Source organism: Corvus kubaryi, unplaced genomic scaffold (assembly GCF_017639235.1).
Source record: "Corvus kubaryi isolate FWS band 111438036 unplaced genomic scaffold, C.kubaryi_AGA036_p1.0 37398, whole genome shotgun sequence".
In the NCBI taxonomy this organism is placed as follows: Eukaryota; Metazoa; Chordata; class Aves; order Passeriformes; family Corvidae; genus Corvus; species Corvus kubaryi.
The window spans coordinates 25,063,081-25,083,285 of NW_024581137.1; the positions used below are offsets into that span (position 1 = coordinate 25,063,081).

Genomic DNA, 20,205 nt, shown 5'->3' on the forward strand with positions numbered 1-20,205 from the left:
TAAATTCATATTTGAAGAAACATTCTACACAAGCTTACAAGTCTCCATTTGTAGACAGATTACCACACCATGTTTGACTCACAGATTTCAGGCTCATTGCCTCAGTAAGGCATAGATGTATCATCAAAACAGCAAAAAGAAAAAGTCACCCTATTTAGTAATCTTCATCCCCCAGCAATTTCTACTAGTATTTAAGACAAAGACTAAACAGTGTTGGGCAATAGCTGCTGTTCATACACTTATGAAACAGGATCATTAGCAATCACATGCCATGAAGTTCATCATGACCACATTATCGTGTGACTGCTGTACAGTCACAGAACAGAAAGTAAGTGATCTTTTGGCCTTGAAATACCTACACAACCAATTACAACAGACAAAGACAGAATAATATGCAATGACAAGACACCTGCAACTTTACCAGGTACCATTTGCACATAGGTTTTGCTGTTGTTCTTGTTGTTTTGGGGGCAGGGGTTTGTGGGACAAACACAATTTATTTTTGCTATTTTCAAATGCCGAAGCACAGAAATGCTCTGAATGGATGACACCAGCTGAAAGGGAAGAGCATGGAGTTTAATAAAGAGTTTATTTTTTAAAATTGAAAAAAATTCTTCTAGACTTTACAAGTAAGAATAAATCCTCTTCCTTGAAGATATGTAACAGTGCATTGTGCAAGCAAATTATTTGAGAAGAACTTCTGTGTGACTATCCAATTGAACTGTTGCCCACTACAGCTTCAAGCCTCTTGCATGACCCAGAATTACACAGTAAGATTTATGAATGTTAAACAATCATTTCCAGAACTACAGAGATTTTTACCTTTATTAGTAAATTCAAGATCCATGCCTTACCCAGTTGAATGATAAGAAAACCAGCCAGTTTTATTCTGAATACTTATTTTCAGATACTGTAGCCAGCCTGAGGATGATACTAATATAATAAATCCTCACCCAGTGTTCAGTCCAACAGGTGATGTCACCCATTTCAGTTCTTTTTTCACCACAATTCAATCTCCTCCCTTTCTAACTTTATCATTAACTTTTCACCAACTTTTATTCCATATTCCTGGAAGTCCTTTCCCAGTACTCCTAGCTACTTTTCCTAGAAATTGTAAAACATTACATTTGCTGTATAGACAGCACTTGTATCAAGAACTTCATGTTTCCATTAGTCTTATACTTTATTAACAGTCACTCAGGGAATAGTATCTGAACCTCAAAACATCAGGATTCATGCTTTTGGGCCTGGCTACACTTCCCTATATAGCACTGTAGTTCAGTTTACCTGATTCAGTGCTTAAGTAAGATGAAACTATGCAGAAATAAATGCAGAACAATCTACATTGCTGCTTCAGTGTGTTTTCATATTGGTTCAGACAACCTGATTTTAAAACTACAGAAAGTCTTTTTTCTTGTATCTAACATGAACTGGAGAAACAGATTTCTGATTATTTTCTTCCAGCACACCTACCTGATCCTTAAAAAAAAAAAAAAAAACAAAAACAACACATTTAATGTGCTGCACAACATTTACTATTTAGCTCAGATAATTAAGCTCCTGTAAGCTCTACTGATCTCAGCAGCATTAAAATATCTTGCCAAACACAACTGGGAGACTGTTTGAATGGAGATTCAATCTGGCAGCTCTATAAAAGTGGAGATCTGTCAGGATGGAATGTAACAGATGGGCAGAGTTACTCGGTCTCTTCGTGTGCAGTAAAATTTCTACATACAAAGCACTGATAATGGCATAAAGAGTCCTACTTTTCTAGATCACTTTTCATTTCAGTCCAACCCGACTGCATTCATTCAGTGAACTTTGGTAACTGTAAAAGAAACTAATGATTTCCTTCCAGTTTCTACGGAGCACACACACTTTTCAATCAACTTCAAGGTTATAAAATGGTTATCAGGTTATCAGACCATGTGGACATGGTCACCATCGAAAGCAGCAGAATAAAAAGAGACCTGGCAAAAGAGAAAGAACTGAACTCATCAAAGCTATCACTATTTGCAGCTTTAATAAGACAACAAGCTAATACAGTCATCATTTCAGGACTTCATTTTTTTTAATATGCTTTAAGACTAAGGCCAAGTACGGGAAGTAAAAAAGAAGATAAGATGGTACATAAAATTCTGTTTGTAAGCAGAAAAGCATTCATTTAGTGGAGGTGCTCTTTTCAAGTGAAATTTTAAATGTGTGTTATGTCCTGTGGCAACAACTTCTGCATGTTGACTGTGTCATAAAAGTACCATCTCTACCTCCATTTTGAACTTGTCACTTGGTAGCTTACATCAATGGCTCCTATTTACTTCTATATATAGAATGGATATTAATCCACTCATGCCATGGGTAGCTGTTTTTAGAGGCATCAGTCACTTCACATTATTTCCCTTTCCCAGCCTGAAAAACCTGGCAGAAGGAAGTTTGGAAGGTCATTTAGTCCAGTTTCCCACACAAGAGACTGTTGTCAACACCTGCCTGAGACTACTGTGGCTGTGTCTAAACAACTGTATGGAATTCTCATTCTTCCAAACCAAGGATACCTGTTCAAGAGCTGCACTACTCCCTCTCAGTAAAAATGTTCTTCCTAATGTCAGACATAAACCTGCCAGGTCACAACCCACAGCCATGGTCCCTTTTTCTATTTAATGAGTGTGGCTCTCATCTTTATAATTCCACACCCCTAAAGAGAAGCTATTTCTTAATTTTGATCTTCTTTGTTGCACTTTACTAGACCGGTTTTGAGATTGCAAAGGGGAGGGAGAGGATATGACCCGCACACAGTGTTGAAAATGCAATTATACTATAGACTTGTACAGTGGTGTAACATTTTCTGGTTTGTTCTTTATTCTTTCCTTAAAAGCTTCAGACATTTCCATCAATTCCTTGCAGCAAAAGGTCCCACGCAACTCTATGACTATTCTGAACCCTCACAAAACTATTATGTACACTATTTATTCTTTGACAAGAATCTCTTCACATTAATAATGTCTGAAGTCCAGAGACTAAAGACTATGTAAAGACACAATGCAGTAAGAGATGCCAAAAAGCCTACTGATGATTAAACAAAGTCATTTTCAGTATTTTAATTGTTTCCAGCAGAGCTTCTCTATCAGTCATGAATATTTGCCATTACTATGTAAAAAACATACTAAGTTACATACTTTCCTTTACAATTTCCTTGATATCTAAAATAAGACTAAACTTCCCACGGTGAAATGTTGAAAATTCTCCTCCAATTTATCTTTTTAAAACTCTAGTACTGTCATACAATGCTTGGCACTTTAAGTATTTTAAAAGCTGTGTAGGCTGGAAAATACAGATAGATACTCCTGCCTTATACTCACCTTGAAAAGTCAGCACACAGTTAACAGTTGATCCTTCCACATAATTTTCTGGCATAGGTGACCAAAGAAACGTGTAATAATCTCTTGCAGTACTCCAACCAACCTAAAATTAAATAAACCACAAGAAAAAAAGAATGAAAGAGAAAACATTAAACAGAAGAATATGATATACACAGTTAAGATATCATGGTCTGGCCTTTACAACATACTATAACATGCATATATCTGCTTCAATATGCAATAAAAAGATACTTAACAATGTTTACAAATCAGGAATATTTTAACAAGCATGTCAAAGATTTAGCATTAATTTTATTAAGCTTGTTACCTAAGGCAATAAATGGGTCTAAGGCAATAAAAGGGTCTATATAAAGTAAAACACCAGACAGTTTTCACTGCATGTTAAACTACTATTTGGTACATTAATTTTTTTTCTATAAAGATACACATTTCTATATTAAAAATACAAAAGGATTAATTCTTGATTTTATAGTGGGATTTTCTTAGTGTAGGTTCTGCCATTGTTGACTCTTTTGTGTCCACAGTCCAGCTGGTTCATCAGAAAACAAAAGGGGGGGGGGGAGGAGGGGGGGAAGCTTTCTATGCTACTGTAAACATCACAATTGACATTAGGATTTTTTTGACAACTTCTGCAATGCCGAAGACCAGCATTTCACTGGAATGCTAATTCTCTCATACATACACACTATGTCTGCAAAGAAAAAAAACAGATCTGCATGAAAACCTAACTCAGCTAAGTCAGCACAGTCTTCCTGCTACCTTCAATAAACATCTGCTTTCAGAGTTTTCCAAAGAGTGCAGCTCTGTACAGTAGTGAGCCACTGGCACAGGTTGCTCAGAGAAGCTGTGGAGGCCCCATCTCTGGGAGTGTTCAAGATCAGGCTGGATGGAGCTCTGAGCAACCAAGTCTAGTGAGAGGGGTCCCTGCCCTTGGCAAGAGGGTTGAAACTACACGTTGTTCTTTAACATCACTTCCAACCCAGACCATTCCATGAGCCTATGATTCTACCCTCTGAAGATGTATATTCCAATAGGCTTAAAATACATGCAACTAAACCAGAAAGCCAAAGCAACTACGTCAAAGCAGTGGATATTAATAGCATAATGGTGGAGGAAAAGAAGAAATACATTTGATTTATGCCACTGATGAAAAAAAAAATACCAAAAGCCAGGTGTCATACAGTTTATCAGTGACTGGGTATACTGACAGGGAAGAATTAAGAAATAGAAAGGGAATAAATTGTTTCCCAATTTTTATCAGGTAAGACAATATTTCAAGAGGAAAAAGAAAAAACAAATACCCACACACAAAAACCACACAACAACCAAGAAAAGATTAAGTTAGTAATCATGATTTTCATTGTTTCAATAGACAGCACTTCCAAACTCCAAGTCTCAAAGTTCTCCTTTATAAAGAATACATTGCAGTAGTGTATTTTAAAGGCATTAATCGCTGGGTTTTTGAAAGGAATTTAAAAAAAGGAAAATATGTTTAGATAGGCAAAGGCAAAGAGAACATCAGAGGTGAAAGTAATTCAATAGCAAAACAACAATTATGTATGTATAGAGGCATACATTTCACGTATGTAAATTAATACATAGCATTAATTAAAAAAATTCTGAATAGATTATTCCATAGATGTCCATTCACTTCTTCACTTATATATTAAGAAGTATGGAAAAACTAATGTCAAAGATAATAAAGCCTTTTTTATATTCTTAAAAAACGCAGATTAATAAACTTGAAACCAGATGAAATTCTCATTTTCAGTTGCTTCTGTAAGGCAACCAGCATTAAAGACAAGCAGTGCAGGTGTTCAACACATCCACTAGAATGGAATCACCTACTGCATCTTAGACCTATTCTTAGCAAAAAAGATTTCTAGGGTATTTCCTATCAAGCAGCTTTTAAAGATGTCAATGAAATGAGATTTCCTGGAGTTGTTATTCCCACACTTAAATATCTCAGAAATAACAAGGAAAACTCTTCCAGTAACTTGGACGTGGTAAAAGGAATTTTTTCTCGATAAAAGTTCACAGGAAAAACATTTTGCAAATTTTCACATTAGTCATGTCTTCAAATCCAACTCAGATGTTACTTCCCCTTTTTTTTCTGAACTTGCTTTTACTTCAGAAAAGAGAAGCATATACCATTACGTGGTGCCCTAAACTGAAGCACACGGCTTTCTAAACGTAGTTCTTAGTGAGTGAAAAGTCAGCATCTTTTTCGTTTCAGAAAAGAAACTAAATTATCATGTCCAGAACAAATACTGTATAGAACTGAAATAATCTTTTCATCTTACTCCAGTTTTCATTTCTGTTAAAAACCAAAATATGCACACAATGCTTCTGATGCTGTTTTCCTGACTAAGATAATATTGTTCCTTCTGATAATTAACACTGGAAACTGTAGAGAAAAAACAAACTCCAGTGAACATAAACACGAAAATGGTCCCTGTAGGAGATCAAATCCATTTCTGATGCAGTTTATTCCAGGAATTCTTTTTTTCTTAGATATCACATGTTCATTTGTAAATTTAGTGATTTATCCTGAAACCAAAAGTTATTTTTATCAATAACCTACCTGTAGCAGTAATCGACAAAAGGATTTTTTGAGGTCATTTAAAACTTTAGCCATGCTGATACAAACAAAAAGAGTAATTATGTAGAAAACAAATACCTCTCCTGGTCTGTTTCTCAGCAGGCACTGTATTTTAACTATAACTCTAATCTATGGACTGCTGGTAAGGAGAGAACTGTGACACGTCAGCAGCTAGCAGGAAACACCCTGGGAAGTTTACCCCACAAGTATTTTCTGTAACAATTCCCCACATTTCTGGTCATCCATCATCTGTTTCCCCTGGCGAGACTCCCTGTCTTACACTCTTATGATCATGACAATTCCGTTCTTTCTTAATGGGCACATGCAAGTTATCAGCAGGTGTGGATTGCCCAACAGCTCGTCACAGCACAGAATTTCAGAAAATGAGGGTTTTCCCTGCTACAGGTTCCACATGTCAAAATGTGACAATGCGCAGAAGGAAGTATGAACAAATCTCATCTTCCTGAATACACTTTAAAAGGAGAAGGTGAGTATTCTGCAGCAAAGCAAGTTAGCTCATTAACATTTTTCATCATCCTTCCTACATAACACTAAATATCATTAAATTCCACTGTGTTATTTCTTAGATGGCAGAAACAAGGAGCAAAGCCACATAATGATAACTTGAGAATAAAATAAAGCCAAATTTAAGTAATCCGTGGTTTAGGCGTAGGATGCAGATCATTAAAAAAAAAAAAAAAATCTGTTTTTTTATCAACAGGTTTTAATAAACTTTTACTTTAGTACTTTATGTCTTTTGTCAACATTCTCTTTAGTAAGCCTAGTATGGAATACACAGTGGTTCCAAACTACAAAATACTGTACTATATATATACTATGCACATATACATAGTGATAAGCTTCTCTACAGCAACGATTATACGATCACAGATATAAGACTATAGCACACAGTGGATGGCTCAGCAACGATTTCAATGTGATCTTTGACATAGATATTTCTTTCAGCTCAGAAAGAAAACCAATAGTTGTCTAAAGACAGGGCTAAAACTGTATGGATAAAATTTAACAGCACTTAAAGGAAAGTAAATAAAAATTGAGATAAACTAAAACCAGTGGCAAAAGCTACAAAGGAAATCAACAAAATATGAAAAATATGAAGAGAAGATGGGAATAGTCACCAGCAGCCCCACAGTGAGTTTACGTGGTAAGTAAAACCCTGTAGTTTCGGAAGCAAAACAAACAGCATCCTCAGCAACATCAGGCGTATTAGTTTGGAAAAACAGTTTCATTTTTAATTACAGGAACCAGAAAAGCTAGACTATTTGTCTTACTGCTGATCATACCAACAAAACCTGCTACAAATAATATGGACTCTCTTCCAGTTCGTCTCTGAAAGGGGAGTCCAGATTCCCCACAAGAACCCATTCTATGTGAACACCTTACCTGTACTACACTGAAAGGAGGAAAATGGCTATTTAAATCGTCAGGCCTCTAAGAACAAGAGTCTGACCATTTCAACTGCCAAAGCAGCTGATATGACTAACACTGACCATCTCTTTTCATGAAAACATTATAGAAAACAAACAAATGCTTGTAAGAAAGATTTGAAACTTTCATTTCTTCATTTGAAATTCAAAACTATGAAAAAAAGCCATTGAGAGAAAATATGTCCATTATAAAAATATATTTAAAATCAAGTCTTCAATTATACTGTATCATTTTTTATTTCCTTCATTTACCAAGCAGGCTCTAAAAATTTATGAAAATTATGAAAATTTACGAAGCTGCAAGCATATTTATTTACATTCATAATTAGAACTTAATAGCTGTTAAAAGATGCTAACAAGGAGAAAGTGTGGAAACCTACACTTAATTTCTGTTGAAGACTCATGTGAAGTTAACAGTTCTATTTTGGTATGAAGAATACATTCTTATGTATCAAAATGTGAAAGCAAAGTTAAACTTAACTTCACATCAGCTGGAACAAAACCAAAAAACCCCCCAACACAACCAAAAAAAGTCAACTACAACCATGAAACCAAGTTCCAGTCAAAGTGCTAAAGCTGATGCACAATAGTACTTTCTTACTATCAGAAATCTAAAATAAATGAGAAATTTCCATAGGACATACTGGGAAACTTTCTCTGAGCCAGGAAGAGCACAGTAGCCACAGTTTATTAGTTCAACTTAAAAACCTGGCATGGGCCATGGCAAACATTACAGCACCCCAACCCACATTCAAGCACACCAACATTGCAAATTACAGAACTCCAACACAAAACCTTCTGAAGGTCAGAGGAGGAAAATGAAGAATGACCTGTCAAACTACACTTGTGAAGCCTGAACTCAGGTTCATCTTCTGACCAGCACAGTAGCCATCTGTGCTGACACCATTACTTTTTAAGGAATTAATTGAAACCTCTGAAAACATTTTGCTCGGAGTTCAAAACTCAAAAAAATTGAAGCATTCTTATTTCTCAGTCCAAAGTGCACGTAAGACTTTGATGATGCAACTTTCTGAACCCAACAGAAAGAAAAAAATCCATTTTATAACTGCATTAGACATAAAGTATCTGCTAACCTGCTATTCAACACATTCTTCTATATTCTCTGCATTTAATTCTCTCAAACTCCACTCTGAAATACATTTTTAAGTTAGATAGCTGTGCATAAATGCAAACATTCTTGCTTTCCTTCCCGAAGTTAACCAAGAGATTAACAATCCAGAAATCAAATTGTATTTTCACCTTCTCAACTCATGTTTTTATACCAAAATATGACTACATATCATTTATCCCACAAAAAATGTCATATCCAGATTAGATTATTATGTACAAACAATGTATAACCAAAATCTCATTTTATTTAATTTTTCCTCTATAAAATGGAAAGCTTTAATAGGTCATTACAGAGTAATCCACTCATGATATGCCTATTTCCTACTTTGGAGCAAAAAGGCTTATTTCAGTTTAGGACATCATAAACACTTTTCAGCCATATAAACCAACTCAGTAGCCACAGTGGAAATGCTGAAGCCTGGTAAAGGCTAAGAGTCCAGCACCAAGTACTTTGCAATTTGGCTGCGTAAGCAGGGACAACTCAGCTGTCCCATAATACTCACCCTAGACAGGTTTTCCGTCTACTAATAAATAGACATGTAATTATCACAGAAGTTTTTTTCTTCTATGCTGCCCCACAGATGTAAGCCCATTTCTTACTGCAGTGTCATACAGTGAGATTAGCTTTCCCATATTTACATTTCACCCACAGTATGTTTCAGCAAAATACCTTGAAGAAAATTTGCCAAATAGAAAAATAAGTGGGGGGATGAGGGAGGGAGCCTGAACAGGGAGTGCCTGTCTGTATAGCAATAATGAGTTATCCAACCTGAGGGAAAATAATAACCATTTTATTTCACTGTATCTCCTCCAATTCTCATCTCATTCATCTTACACAGAATGTAAGCTTTTCTAAGGCAAAAGCTCTACCTTACAACTGCACAGTGCTGTCAGTGTAAAAATTATTTCCAAATTTGTTTTCATTTCTTGAGTTTCAGAATATAAGATTTTTCTGATTTTCCATTTTGTTAAATTTCTTTCCTTTTACAATCCCTCAGTAAAGTCAGTCAATTCAATCTCGAGACAAAGTGCCTTAAAGAAAGACCACCAGCATGGGAAGCTCACTTGGCATTTTGTTCCCTGGCATCAGAAAGTTGTTACACAGCTGAAAGAATAGCAGTGTTCATTCTGCTGCATTAACAGTGCCTGACCCATCTGCAACATCAGCAAGCCAAAGAAGCAAACCCAGGAGAACACTCGTTTAGCTGAACCAACTTGGGCATAATCAGTGGGCCTTTGCTGTAGATACTGAATTACAACCCAATTTAAAAAAAAAAAACCACAAAAAACCAACCACAAAATTTATCACAGTAAAAATTATGCCCTTTTCTAATTTAAAAGGTAAATTACATAGCTGAGAAAGAAATCTGGCAAAGCACCCTAAGTACTGCAAGAAGACAACATGCTACCTCTGAAAGAAGCAAAATTACAGATGGTAGATAAGGTTCTGGATGTATGTTATACAGTTTAATTACTACTGACAACAGTAAGTCAGTAGCCTTTCCATGTTCCCCATGGTAAGAGACATTTACTTTGCCCCAAACCACAGACAGCACAGGTGTCTAAGCAAAACACCACTGAAACCAGTATCATAGGAAGTGATTTCTCTAAGCAGGTTTGGTTTGGGCCATAACCCTGAGTTAAAGTAAGGTTACTTGAAAGTCACAGCAATGCCTGTGCTACTTAGCACATCATCTACAACAGGCAGCTACAAACACTAAGTTCTTCTAAAACAACTAACAGGAAAATGAAAACATCTGGGTGCAGTGAAGCTCATACCAGCCAAAATTACTGAGAGTTAACACTGACACACCATTGATGCAATGTACTTTTGAACACAGCAAATAATGGTATCTAGATAGCAGTTCTGAAAGAATAAACTGTACAAAAAATTTCAGAACATGGACATAAGGAAAAGTACTTATTCAAGTATATGGTAGTAACATTCAGGCATAGACACTTCAAAACAAGTAAACAAAGTCAAACCTTGGGGGTTTTAGTATGTCTGTGATCACCTCATACCACATGCAACTTTGACTTACCTCAAGCCAAGATGCTTAAGCCTTAACCTCAGACATTACCTTGCTACTCATGCTGGGATTAAAATCAGTTATACAACAGGAGCCCTAAGGTTGAGACATTCTTGGGTAGAAGATGGTTGCAAAGTACTCTAGATTCTTTATGAAAAGCTGTAATCTCAAAATGTTCTCCCAGTCCCAGACCTGAAGAAGTCCATCTCTGCTGAATGTTGCAAAACACGTACATTAACTTGGACTATTGCAAACTTATGGTATTTGTTGCAGTATCAAGGTACTATGAGGATCCTAAGTTATGATCGTCTCTTATTGGTTGTATTTCTACCTCATAGTTCAGAGCAATGTGTCAAAATGATGTTGACAGAGTGCCTAGACCATAGGATCAACTTCCTCTATTAGGTATATGTCAAAATAAATATAGAAACAATGTGAATTCCCTAAAAGTAAACCTGTTACCTATGTAAATTACTGTCCAAAGAAACATATGACAGATCAAAGATGAACAAAGCTCCTGTTTACTTTAGGAGATAAGCATGAAAATGTATTAAAAAAGAGCAAGTGGGGTTTAAGTGAACTATTTCCTCGCTACCACATCTCATGAGAACTATCAATTAGCAAAATCTTTTATTTCAAAATTATTACCAGCTACTGACTACTTCGTTGTGCCAATTCTACAACCTACCGCACCGAGAAGTTTTCGAAAATTAATGATACTTGGAATAAAATGGTAAGATTTCTTGTCAAAGGTAACATCACATAAACCCAGATTATCCTTCTCTTCATCTCATAAAGAAAATAATGCTTCCAGGGACTTTCTTTTTTAAGCCAAGTCTTATTTACTTTCCAAAGAAAGTAAACCAGAAACCAACAGAATCACTCTAATTCACAGATATAGCAATTCTCAAAAACATTCTGAATTCCAGTAATTCTTTTCCCAACTATTTTAACAACAGGACATACTGCCCACTGAACATTCCTGTATCTATCATGGCCAGCCATGCAGTGATGATATCATGCCAGAAGAATGGTATTTCTATATGCATGTGGCAAATACATCCAGATGTTGTGTTGTACTTGAGAATGTAATCTGTATATATGCAAGTAATTGTTGCTTAAGTTATCAATCTACAACAAAATCAGGATATTGAAATGACTCACACAAGATGTACTGTTATTTACAGTCCAAAGGAGACTAAATAACCCAGAGTACTATACAAAGATATATCTAAACTGCCTTAAACACAAACGCCAAGTCGTTTCTTAAATACAATATTAAACTGTGTTACAAAAGTTTTTGACCACACATCAAACTTAATTCTGAGATCTGTTATAAATAAGGACATTGAAAAGACAGAAATTAAGTTGCATGTAAATACAGGTACTGCACTGATGCACAAAAAGTAGCTCAGGCTTGGCCTTGTAAATACTGAGTAGTCCCTCTGAGCAAGAGGTACTTTTTGTGTTCAAATAAGTTACTAAGATCTTCCCAATTCTGGTTATTCAGTTTTTCCATATGTAAGGTTACCAGAATGTCAGCTCACCCTTTTTAAGGTGTGGATATTAAAAATGTTGAAATTAAGAAAGTATTTCCTTTTCTTCTCTAGGGATACCCTGAGACAGCTAATATCAAAGCATGTCTACAACTTGTCAATATCCTAGAAGAAGGGTAAAGAAGATTACTTAGAAAATTATTATCAACTAGAACTGAGGAACAGAAAAGTTTTGATGGAATAGTTAATTAATGACACAGCAAGACTGAAGTCATTAGTGTAACATATGTAAGACTGATTACCTGCTGATATTGCAGGTCATTCCAGCATGCCTGTCTCAGCTAAATTACATCTTCAGAAATGCACAACGTATTATGGTATACCCCACAAACACCTACACCTTTAACACTACTCTCTTGATGCAATGTATCTTTATAATGCCCATAAAAGCCCTTCCTCGTGCCTTTGAGATGTAGAGAATCTGCCTCTCTTGTATACTGAACATCTGACAGCCCTGTTTGCAGACATATGCTCCAGAGAGGCAGGCGCTGCCTCCTAGAAACCAAGCAAGTTTTCCAAACACTTCTGCAAATCTGGCCTTTTCGTATTAATAATGCAAAAAATATCACTCGGCCATATGATTACTTTATTTTACAGTCATGAGATGTAGAGTTCCCTACCGGAAATTAGGACTACCTACAGACAGGCCAGTTTTGCAACCAGATGCAGTGCACACATTAGTTACTTTTCCTCATTTCAAAGGTTTAGGTTTGGGTTACACTAAAGGCCTCTGCAGATTCTGATTAACCAGAGATGAGCAGAAACAAATAAAGAGGTCTTGGATCACTCTAGGAATACAGCTCTCCTGTGAAATCAAGGCTGGTAATCAAGGCTGGTAAGTCTTCTCACCTTTGACTCCACACTAGGAACCATCAGGTTACGCTGCACAGAAACCCTCAGAAGAGGGAAAGCTGATCTCAAATTCTAGTTCTCGTAAAACTGCATGAACAGGAACTCAGGCTCAGGATGTCCATGCCAAATACTAGACCAGTACTTATCTGAAAAAATGCCTTTTTTTTTCTTGGTAACACACAAGGATATAACAGATCAAGATCTTTTAGTACTTGATTACAGATGACTCTCCAGAATATCATAAAAGCAAAAAAACACATAGCAGCAATGACAGACAACAGATTTGAAGACTGAGTCAAAACCTGTGTTTGAGTCCTCTCCTGTAGGGGACAAGTAAGAAAAAAAACACAAAACTAATAAAAGATGCATATGCAAAACTTCTGCTCTAAAGCATAGTATCTTCATTATTGTACTTCCCACATCTCCCAGTTTTTGCCAGATGTCCAATACCAGAATTAGTGTATGCATTTAGATACATCTAGCTTGTAAAAAAACTGGTATATCTGAAATAATTCTCCTATATGCAACATGACTCTTTCAGTTTATGAATGCTGGGTCTCCATTTTTCTGAACAACACAAAATTACTTTCCTGGGAACAGTTTTAAAGCTGTTACTGCCACCACGAAGAGCCTTCGCTCATTATTACTGAAGTTCAACATTTAGCAATTTATGCTGGGAACAAACGAAAAAGAATCCCATTTCACCTACAGCATATGCAGAGAAATTGGTAGTGTCTTAAGTTTTACAACTTCAAGTAAGGTGCTCTTAAGAAGAGAACTCTAAAAATGTTTGAAAGAAGTTTCAATTGTCATTCCACATGAAGCAGCCATGCCAATAAAGCAGGCACAGCCCTTCCCACATACAGCTTCCCACTCCCCTTGTTTCCATCACAGTGATGCCAGCACAGCTGGCCATTGCACCACACCATGATCAAACTGAAGAACCAAACCAATTGTGAAATAAGATGGTAAAAGCTGGGGGAGGAGAGGCTGTATTTTCCTGGCAGATCACCCCACTGATCCATTTCACTGTGCAGCTGCACTAACAGCTGGACCAGCAAAACAAAGGCAATAATATAAGGATACAGATAACCAATATTTACTCAAGACATCATTGTTGCTGAAGAAATGCACTTGCATCCTAAATAAAAACTATTCACTTAAAAAGGTACCTAATTTTTTACCTAAGGTATTTTTTCAGTTCAATAAAAAAATTCTTATCTAGCCAGTAGAGCAAACAAGACAGAATACAGCTGAAGCCATTGACCCCTAAAATTCAACAAAAATCAACATTAGAAAAAAAACCAACATAATGTTCACGGAGTGCAGGAACAATCTTACTTCATACTTATTTCCTATACCACTCTGAAGTTACCACTGTTTGCTGGGGCTTTTGCTGAGGTTTTTACTTTTTTTTTTTTAAACTAGGTGCCTTTTTCATCTGTGCACTATTCAGTATTACAACACTAGTTACCTTCTGTGCAATTTCAGACAAAGGTTAAATGACACCAGCTTGAACAGATTTGTTTTCTAAGCAACTTAGGCACTTCAAAAAGACAAGGTGAACTTTATTCCCTTTACATGAACAGTCTGTGAATCGACACTTCGAGTTCTATCACAAAAACCCCACTTTCATTGCATACTAGGCCAATACTGAAGGTCATTAATTATTGTTCTCATAAATAATCAAGATTTGCTTTTGCCTTTTTTTTTTCAATCACAGACTCACTTTACTAAAATTGCATTGCATCCTCCATAGGTGTTTAAGAGAGGTAAATGAAAAAACCCCTGCCTGCTTTCATCAGGTTTCAAGCCACTTCCAGGTGCTTTCTTGTTTGTTCATGAACAATTAATTCTCTAGAAGTCACTCATTTTTACACTCAGATCACAGTGCAGTACCACTTCTATTATCTATCCCAAGATGACTACATTTTCACAGTTTATTTTACTGCAAACATTACACATACATATTTGTAGACACAGATACAATTAGACAGCTGGCTCCATTTAACTCAGTGTACTGTAACTATACTAAGTATATTCATAACACTTAGTATAAGCTGATATAACCACTGAAAGAAAACCATTTTTATTCTTTTCTCATCTTTCAATGCTTCCTTCCCTTGTGCTGATGAGAATTAGGCAAACTGGAAATTCAGTTGGGGAATACCATTTAAAAAATCTAGTCACAAAAACACCGGTCTTAACCTCAATCAATTCCCTGATTTGATTCACCACACAAGAACTTGTTTCACATAAAGAGGAAGCACAAGCAACAAGCCACCCTGCATGAAAGACGTTTCTTTGAGCAGAAGCACTACCTTATGCCAGTTCAATGTGTTCCTCAAATGACTGCCAAAGTATTAGTTGAAGTGGAATAAAGTAGAGTAACTTCAATAGTTTACAAAATCTATCATCACAGTCAGGATGAAATCAGATACCTGTACAGTGTACACAGCATTTCGTGTAGTCACTGAAAAACTGTTTTCCAACCTTTTTTTTCTTTTACCTACTTAGTAATTCTAGAGCCCTGATTGCCTACCTCACTTAGGCCAACAGACAAAGCCATTACATCCACATTTCAGTAATTTCAAGATGCTTATGTGCAATATAAACAGAACCTTCTATAAAGTTTTGATAAAGAGGGTTTTTTTACATTTCACGAATACCATTAACTAAACGTTCAAGTGTGCTCAGTTACATCATTTGTCAAAACTTTGCAAATAAGACATTTATACACTTATTTTTAAAAACAACTTATTAGGGAAATGTGCCTGTTTGTAAGCTAATGCCTCCCTGGGCACAGTTTAGTGACTATACAGTCACTGCACATAGCATTAAAAATGCTTCTGCTTTGTTACAGAGCACAGTATTTCTACATTGCAGAGGAGTAATTTAGCTTGAAGACTCACAATCTGCAGATTACAACGAAGTAGAGCATTTATTCTTAAACACTGGACTCAGTTCTACGTGAAAAGCCCTACAGTAACAAATTAGTCTGTCACCCTTCTCCCCTCCCCACTGCCAAAGCATCACTTCGTTAAAGCCTGAATCAAAACTTCTATTAAATAAAATTCAAATAAGGAATTCAAGCATCATCTATTAGGAGCCATACTGACAAAGATACACAAATCAAGGTCTTAAACAGAAGCAGATAAAAAAATTAATTTCTAATCCCATAAATGAAACTTTACTAACCTTTAAAAATATCTCCAAATATCTTTTTTTCAAGGATCTGTTTTGAATAATTTTAGTGATCTATATTGTTCAGCCTGTTCTAGCAACAAAAATTAGTCAGTGATGTGGGTCAGGTTATCTCCAGCTTAGTTTTCATTCTTTGCACACACATTTCACATGCACTGTCTCACATTTTTCACACAGTCCTGCTCACAATGTCACTCTGTAACCACACATCTCTTCTCAAATCATCTCCATTTAATTCTGTACACATTAAACCTTCCCCTTTACTCCAGAAGACTTCCAGCTGGACTCATTCCTCTAGTTTTGATCTCCAGTTTGGTCTTTGTTACAAAACTGACACTTAACAGCAGGAACCAATACATCACTTAAATGATGGTCAACTTAAAGTTTATGAGAGAGCTTTTACTGTTGCTGAGATTTATCTTTTTAAACTTGCAAGAGAGCAAGCAAACATTTGAAAAATAACAATAGATCAAGCATAACTTACCTTGAAAATACCAACCCAGTCTTTCTGATGAGGATGGATAAACTGGGTCAGAGTGTAGTGACACTCAAGATGTGTGTTTGGAAGATAACTTTTTGCAACATTTTGAAAAATCACATGTGCAAAATTGGAGGTCTGCAAAGTGCTAGCTGAAGACGGAACTTCTTGAAAGGATGACATGATTATCTGTAACAAAATTGTAAAAGTTGTTATTTGAACATAGTGGAAAAACTAGTTAAGTTACAAAAATTAATCTAGTTGAAATACACATGACAGAAAAATCTATTAGCTCCCCTCTTCCGAAAACAGAGAGCCATAGACTAAATTCACGAAAGCACACTGCCTCAGCATCACTCCAAAACAACCACCTCTCAGAATAAAAGAGCAGTCATTCCACCAATGACATCAAGATGGAGAGAAAGCATTGCTTAGCTGAATGCCCCCAGTATTATATCTCAGTGTCAGAATATGGAAAATAAAAGCAGTGGTGTGAAAACAAAGCAGGGTTCTAACTTAATGAAAGATTCTTAATGGTTCTAGACAGGGTAGAGAAGGAGAAACAAAAGTTCCATAGTTTCCCTGCTTTAGACTTTTCACAAATCTCTAGTGCTGAGCGCTTTTCACAGCATTTTTACACATGAAGTTTTTTGTCCCCCCTCAGTAGAAGTATCAAAGTTCCATTTTAAGACCTTTTTTTAAAAATAAGAATGTTTATATGAACAGGACGATTTAGTTTGGTTTGGCTTTTTTCCATACTTCTTCGAAAGAGTTTTCCTGCCCGTTCAGCAGTCTGTGGGCATCTTTTACTATTCTCACTGTAACACACACTGCATGTTTAGCTTCATTACCATAAACAATGGCCTGCATTGATAGCAGGAACATTGAGGTATGCATGCAGTTGGAGGGATTAACACTAATCAGTTCGACTGCAAAAGCTTTTAATCGTGCTTTCCAGTCACCACCTCATTCAGGATACATAGTGCTACAAACCACAGTAGCACAAGATGCTTCACAAGCCAACAAGAACATCCCTTCCTCAGAGTCGGCAATATCTGCCAAAAATATAATATATGCAACTGAGAAGTTTCAAGTGTGTGATTCCAGTGTACAAGCACAATTTTGTTCAAAACATCTGACATTAGGAGGATTAGGGCCTTATGTATCTAACATTTCTAGAAAGATGAGCTATCCTGTGCTTGCAATTGCTGTTGAAAGTAATTTCATACTGACCAAGCACATTCACACCTTGAAAGAGGTTAACTGCCAAGTGTGTGACATAATATATTACTTTCATTGAAGATATATGTGGAAACCAAAACCAAAAAGAGACAGGCACAGCAAGCCTCAAGCAGTTCAAGGATTAAAAGCTGTTTGTATATCTCCCATAGCCTTTTAAAATTTCACCAGTTAAAAAACAAGTAGCGATAACCTTGTGCTTTCTGAAACAAAAAGCACTCTGAAGTAAACAGGTATCCATAATGCAAAACAAGGAAAAGGTAAATACAGGGATTTTTTTTTAGTTTTAATCCCTCAATATTTTAAGCTTACTACAGCTCGATTTAGGCTAACACAGGAAGTACATACAGGCAGCCACGACAATATTTCAGTGTATCAGATGTTAAATAAAAAACAGTCTTGTACACTGACCAACATAGGTTACAAGATAAAACACCAAGCTTGTGAAGATTAATAAAGAAAAACAAGAACTTCCACAAGCAAGAAACTGAGTAAAGATCAAAACACAGTTTTCTAGAGACAACAAATCGTATCAGTTATGCAGCTTCAGAGTCCAGAAGAGTAAATGCTACAGCACAGTAAAATCCTGACAACCCCCACACATCTCAAAACAGAGGATTACATTCAAGGCATCTCTCACTTCACTCTGAACTATAAATGGTATGCATCAGCAATTTCTATAGTTCTAAAAGAAAAACAAACAATAACCTTAGTTATTTTCAAGTGCAACAAATAAATTCATTTTTAGTAAATCAGTAACTTAACCAAATAACATTTACATGAAATAGTGGGTTTAATTTTCATTAGACAGAATAAATACAAAAAAGAGTAAACACAGCATTAATAACAAAATCAACTGAATTTTTTTCAATAGCTCTATTTTTTAAATTGTATAGTTCAGCCTAAGCACATATTACCAAAAAAAAAAAAAAAAAAAAAAATTAATTAAATACCCATTTCTGCACACTCGTCGTCAGCTGCCACAGCTGAATACTAGCCCTAGTGGAATCAGTAAAGGCAGGCTGGTTTCCAAGCCCAAAGCAGAACTGTTCACAAATCTAACTTGTGCAGACCAGCACAATCATCTGGGATTACTGCTGCCTAGCAGGAAAATCCCCGGAGCTTAGATGATGCTCAGATCTACTTACAGTTCAAGGATAGTTATGGGGATGCTGGGTGCTTGCTTGCTTAACTCACAGCTACCGGCTAGGAAACGGGAGAGGAGGAGGAAGAACTACGCATAGGCTTCATTACTGACATGACAAGCGCTTCCCACGGGAAGGCTGAACGACGCCTTTGGCTTTGCGCAGCGGAAAGGACGGCGAAAAGGAGGAAAAGCTCGTCAGCCAGGAAAAACAAAAGCAGGACGAGCCGCACCTCCGCAGTCAGCTCCTCCTGGAGTCCCAGCTGCGGTCCCGAGCCCCCGACACCCCCGGCCCCCAACTGCGCCGCCTCCCGCCCCTTCCCCGCCGCTGCTCCGCCACCTGCCCGACGCGGTCACCTTGGCTCCGGGCCTTCGCCTTCCTCCCCGGGCAGGGGAGCCCCGCCGGCTCCCGCAGCCCGGCCCCGCCGCTCCCCTGCCGACCACGGCCGGCCCGAACAGCTGGCGGGGGCAGGTGGCGCAGAACCGCGGCCTCACGACCCGGCCGCCCCGGCCCGCCTCAGAAGCCGCCAGAAGCCGGCGGGAGAGAGCGTGTCAGCCCTGCCCGGCCCCCCAGCCCGGCCCCGGACAGCTCTTACCTAGGCAGACGCGGAGGGCGCCGAGGACATCAACACGGGCCTCCGCCACCAGCGCCGCGCAGCTCCGCCCGTCCGCCCGCGTCACTTCCAGCCCGGCCCTGCCGGCGCGGGGCGGTCCCCGGCAGCGATCCGGTTGGAGAGCGGAGAGGCGCGTGGCGGTCTCCGCCTGCCACCGGGACACGCCCTCGGTGGGGCTCGGGGGATGGGGTACAGCGGTGTGCCCGGCGTGTGCCCGACCGGGCTGCTGTTACCTCTGTACGGCGCTGCCACGGTGCCCTCCCGTCTTGTCCGTGATTACAACATCACCTCTGTCGCACTCAGTTACCCGAATTAATCATCCCCTCTTCCGTGTCCGACGTCAAGACACAGGCGTGCCGTCACCCTGTAGGTCGCCACCGTTAATCTGCCAGCCTTTGCAGGTCTCCCCAGGGCAAGGGAGCGGTGAGATAAGAGCGACTGTACACGCTTACACAGGGTTCTGCCTGGGTACCTTGGCGGATCTCCATGAAAGGACGTTACATCACACACAACACCGACTCGGAGAACCGCGG

At 37.9% G+C, this 20,205-nt stretch overlaps 1 protein-coding gene across 7 annotated transcripts in view; it reads right to left on the reverse strand.

Annotated features, from left to right (window-relative positions):
* Positions 1 to 19,928, reverse strand: part of TAX1BP1 (Tax1 binding protein 1) — a 56,022-nt gene extending 36,094 nt beyond the window's left edge. Inside the window, exons 1-4 of one of the 7 annotated variants that reach the window (XM_042042830.1) lie at positions 19,655 to 19,926; positions 19,063 to 19,214; positions 16,682 to 16,864; positions 3,354 to 3,456 (exon numbers count right to left, since the gene is read on the reverse strand). In XM_042042830.1, the coding sequence (XP_041898764.1) occupies positions 3,354 to 3,456; positions 16,682 to 16,858 (280 nt within the window). In that variant the 5' untranslated portion in view covers positions 16,859 to 16,864; positions 19,063 to 19,214; positions 19,655 to 19,926. Of the gene's footprint in view, positions 1 to 3,353; positions 3,457 to 16,681; positions 16,865 to 19,062; positions 19,215 to 19,654 lie in introns of all 7 variants that reach the window. The other 6 variants (XM_042042831.1, XM_042042829.1, XM_042042835.1 and 3 more) reach the window with 6 other exon arrangements.
* Between the last annotated feature and the right edge of the window lie 277 nt (positions 19,929 to 20,205).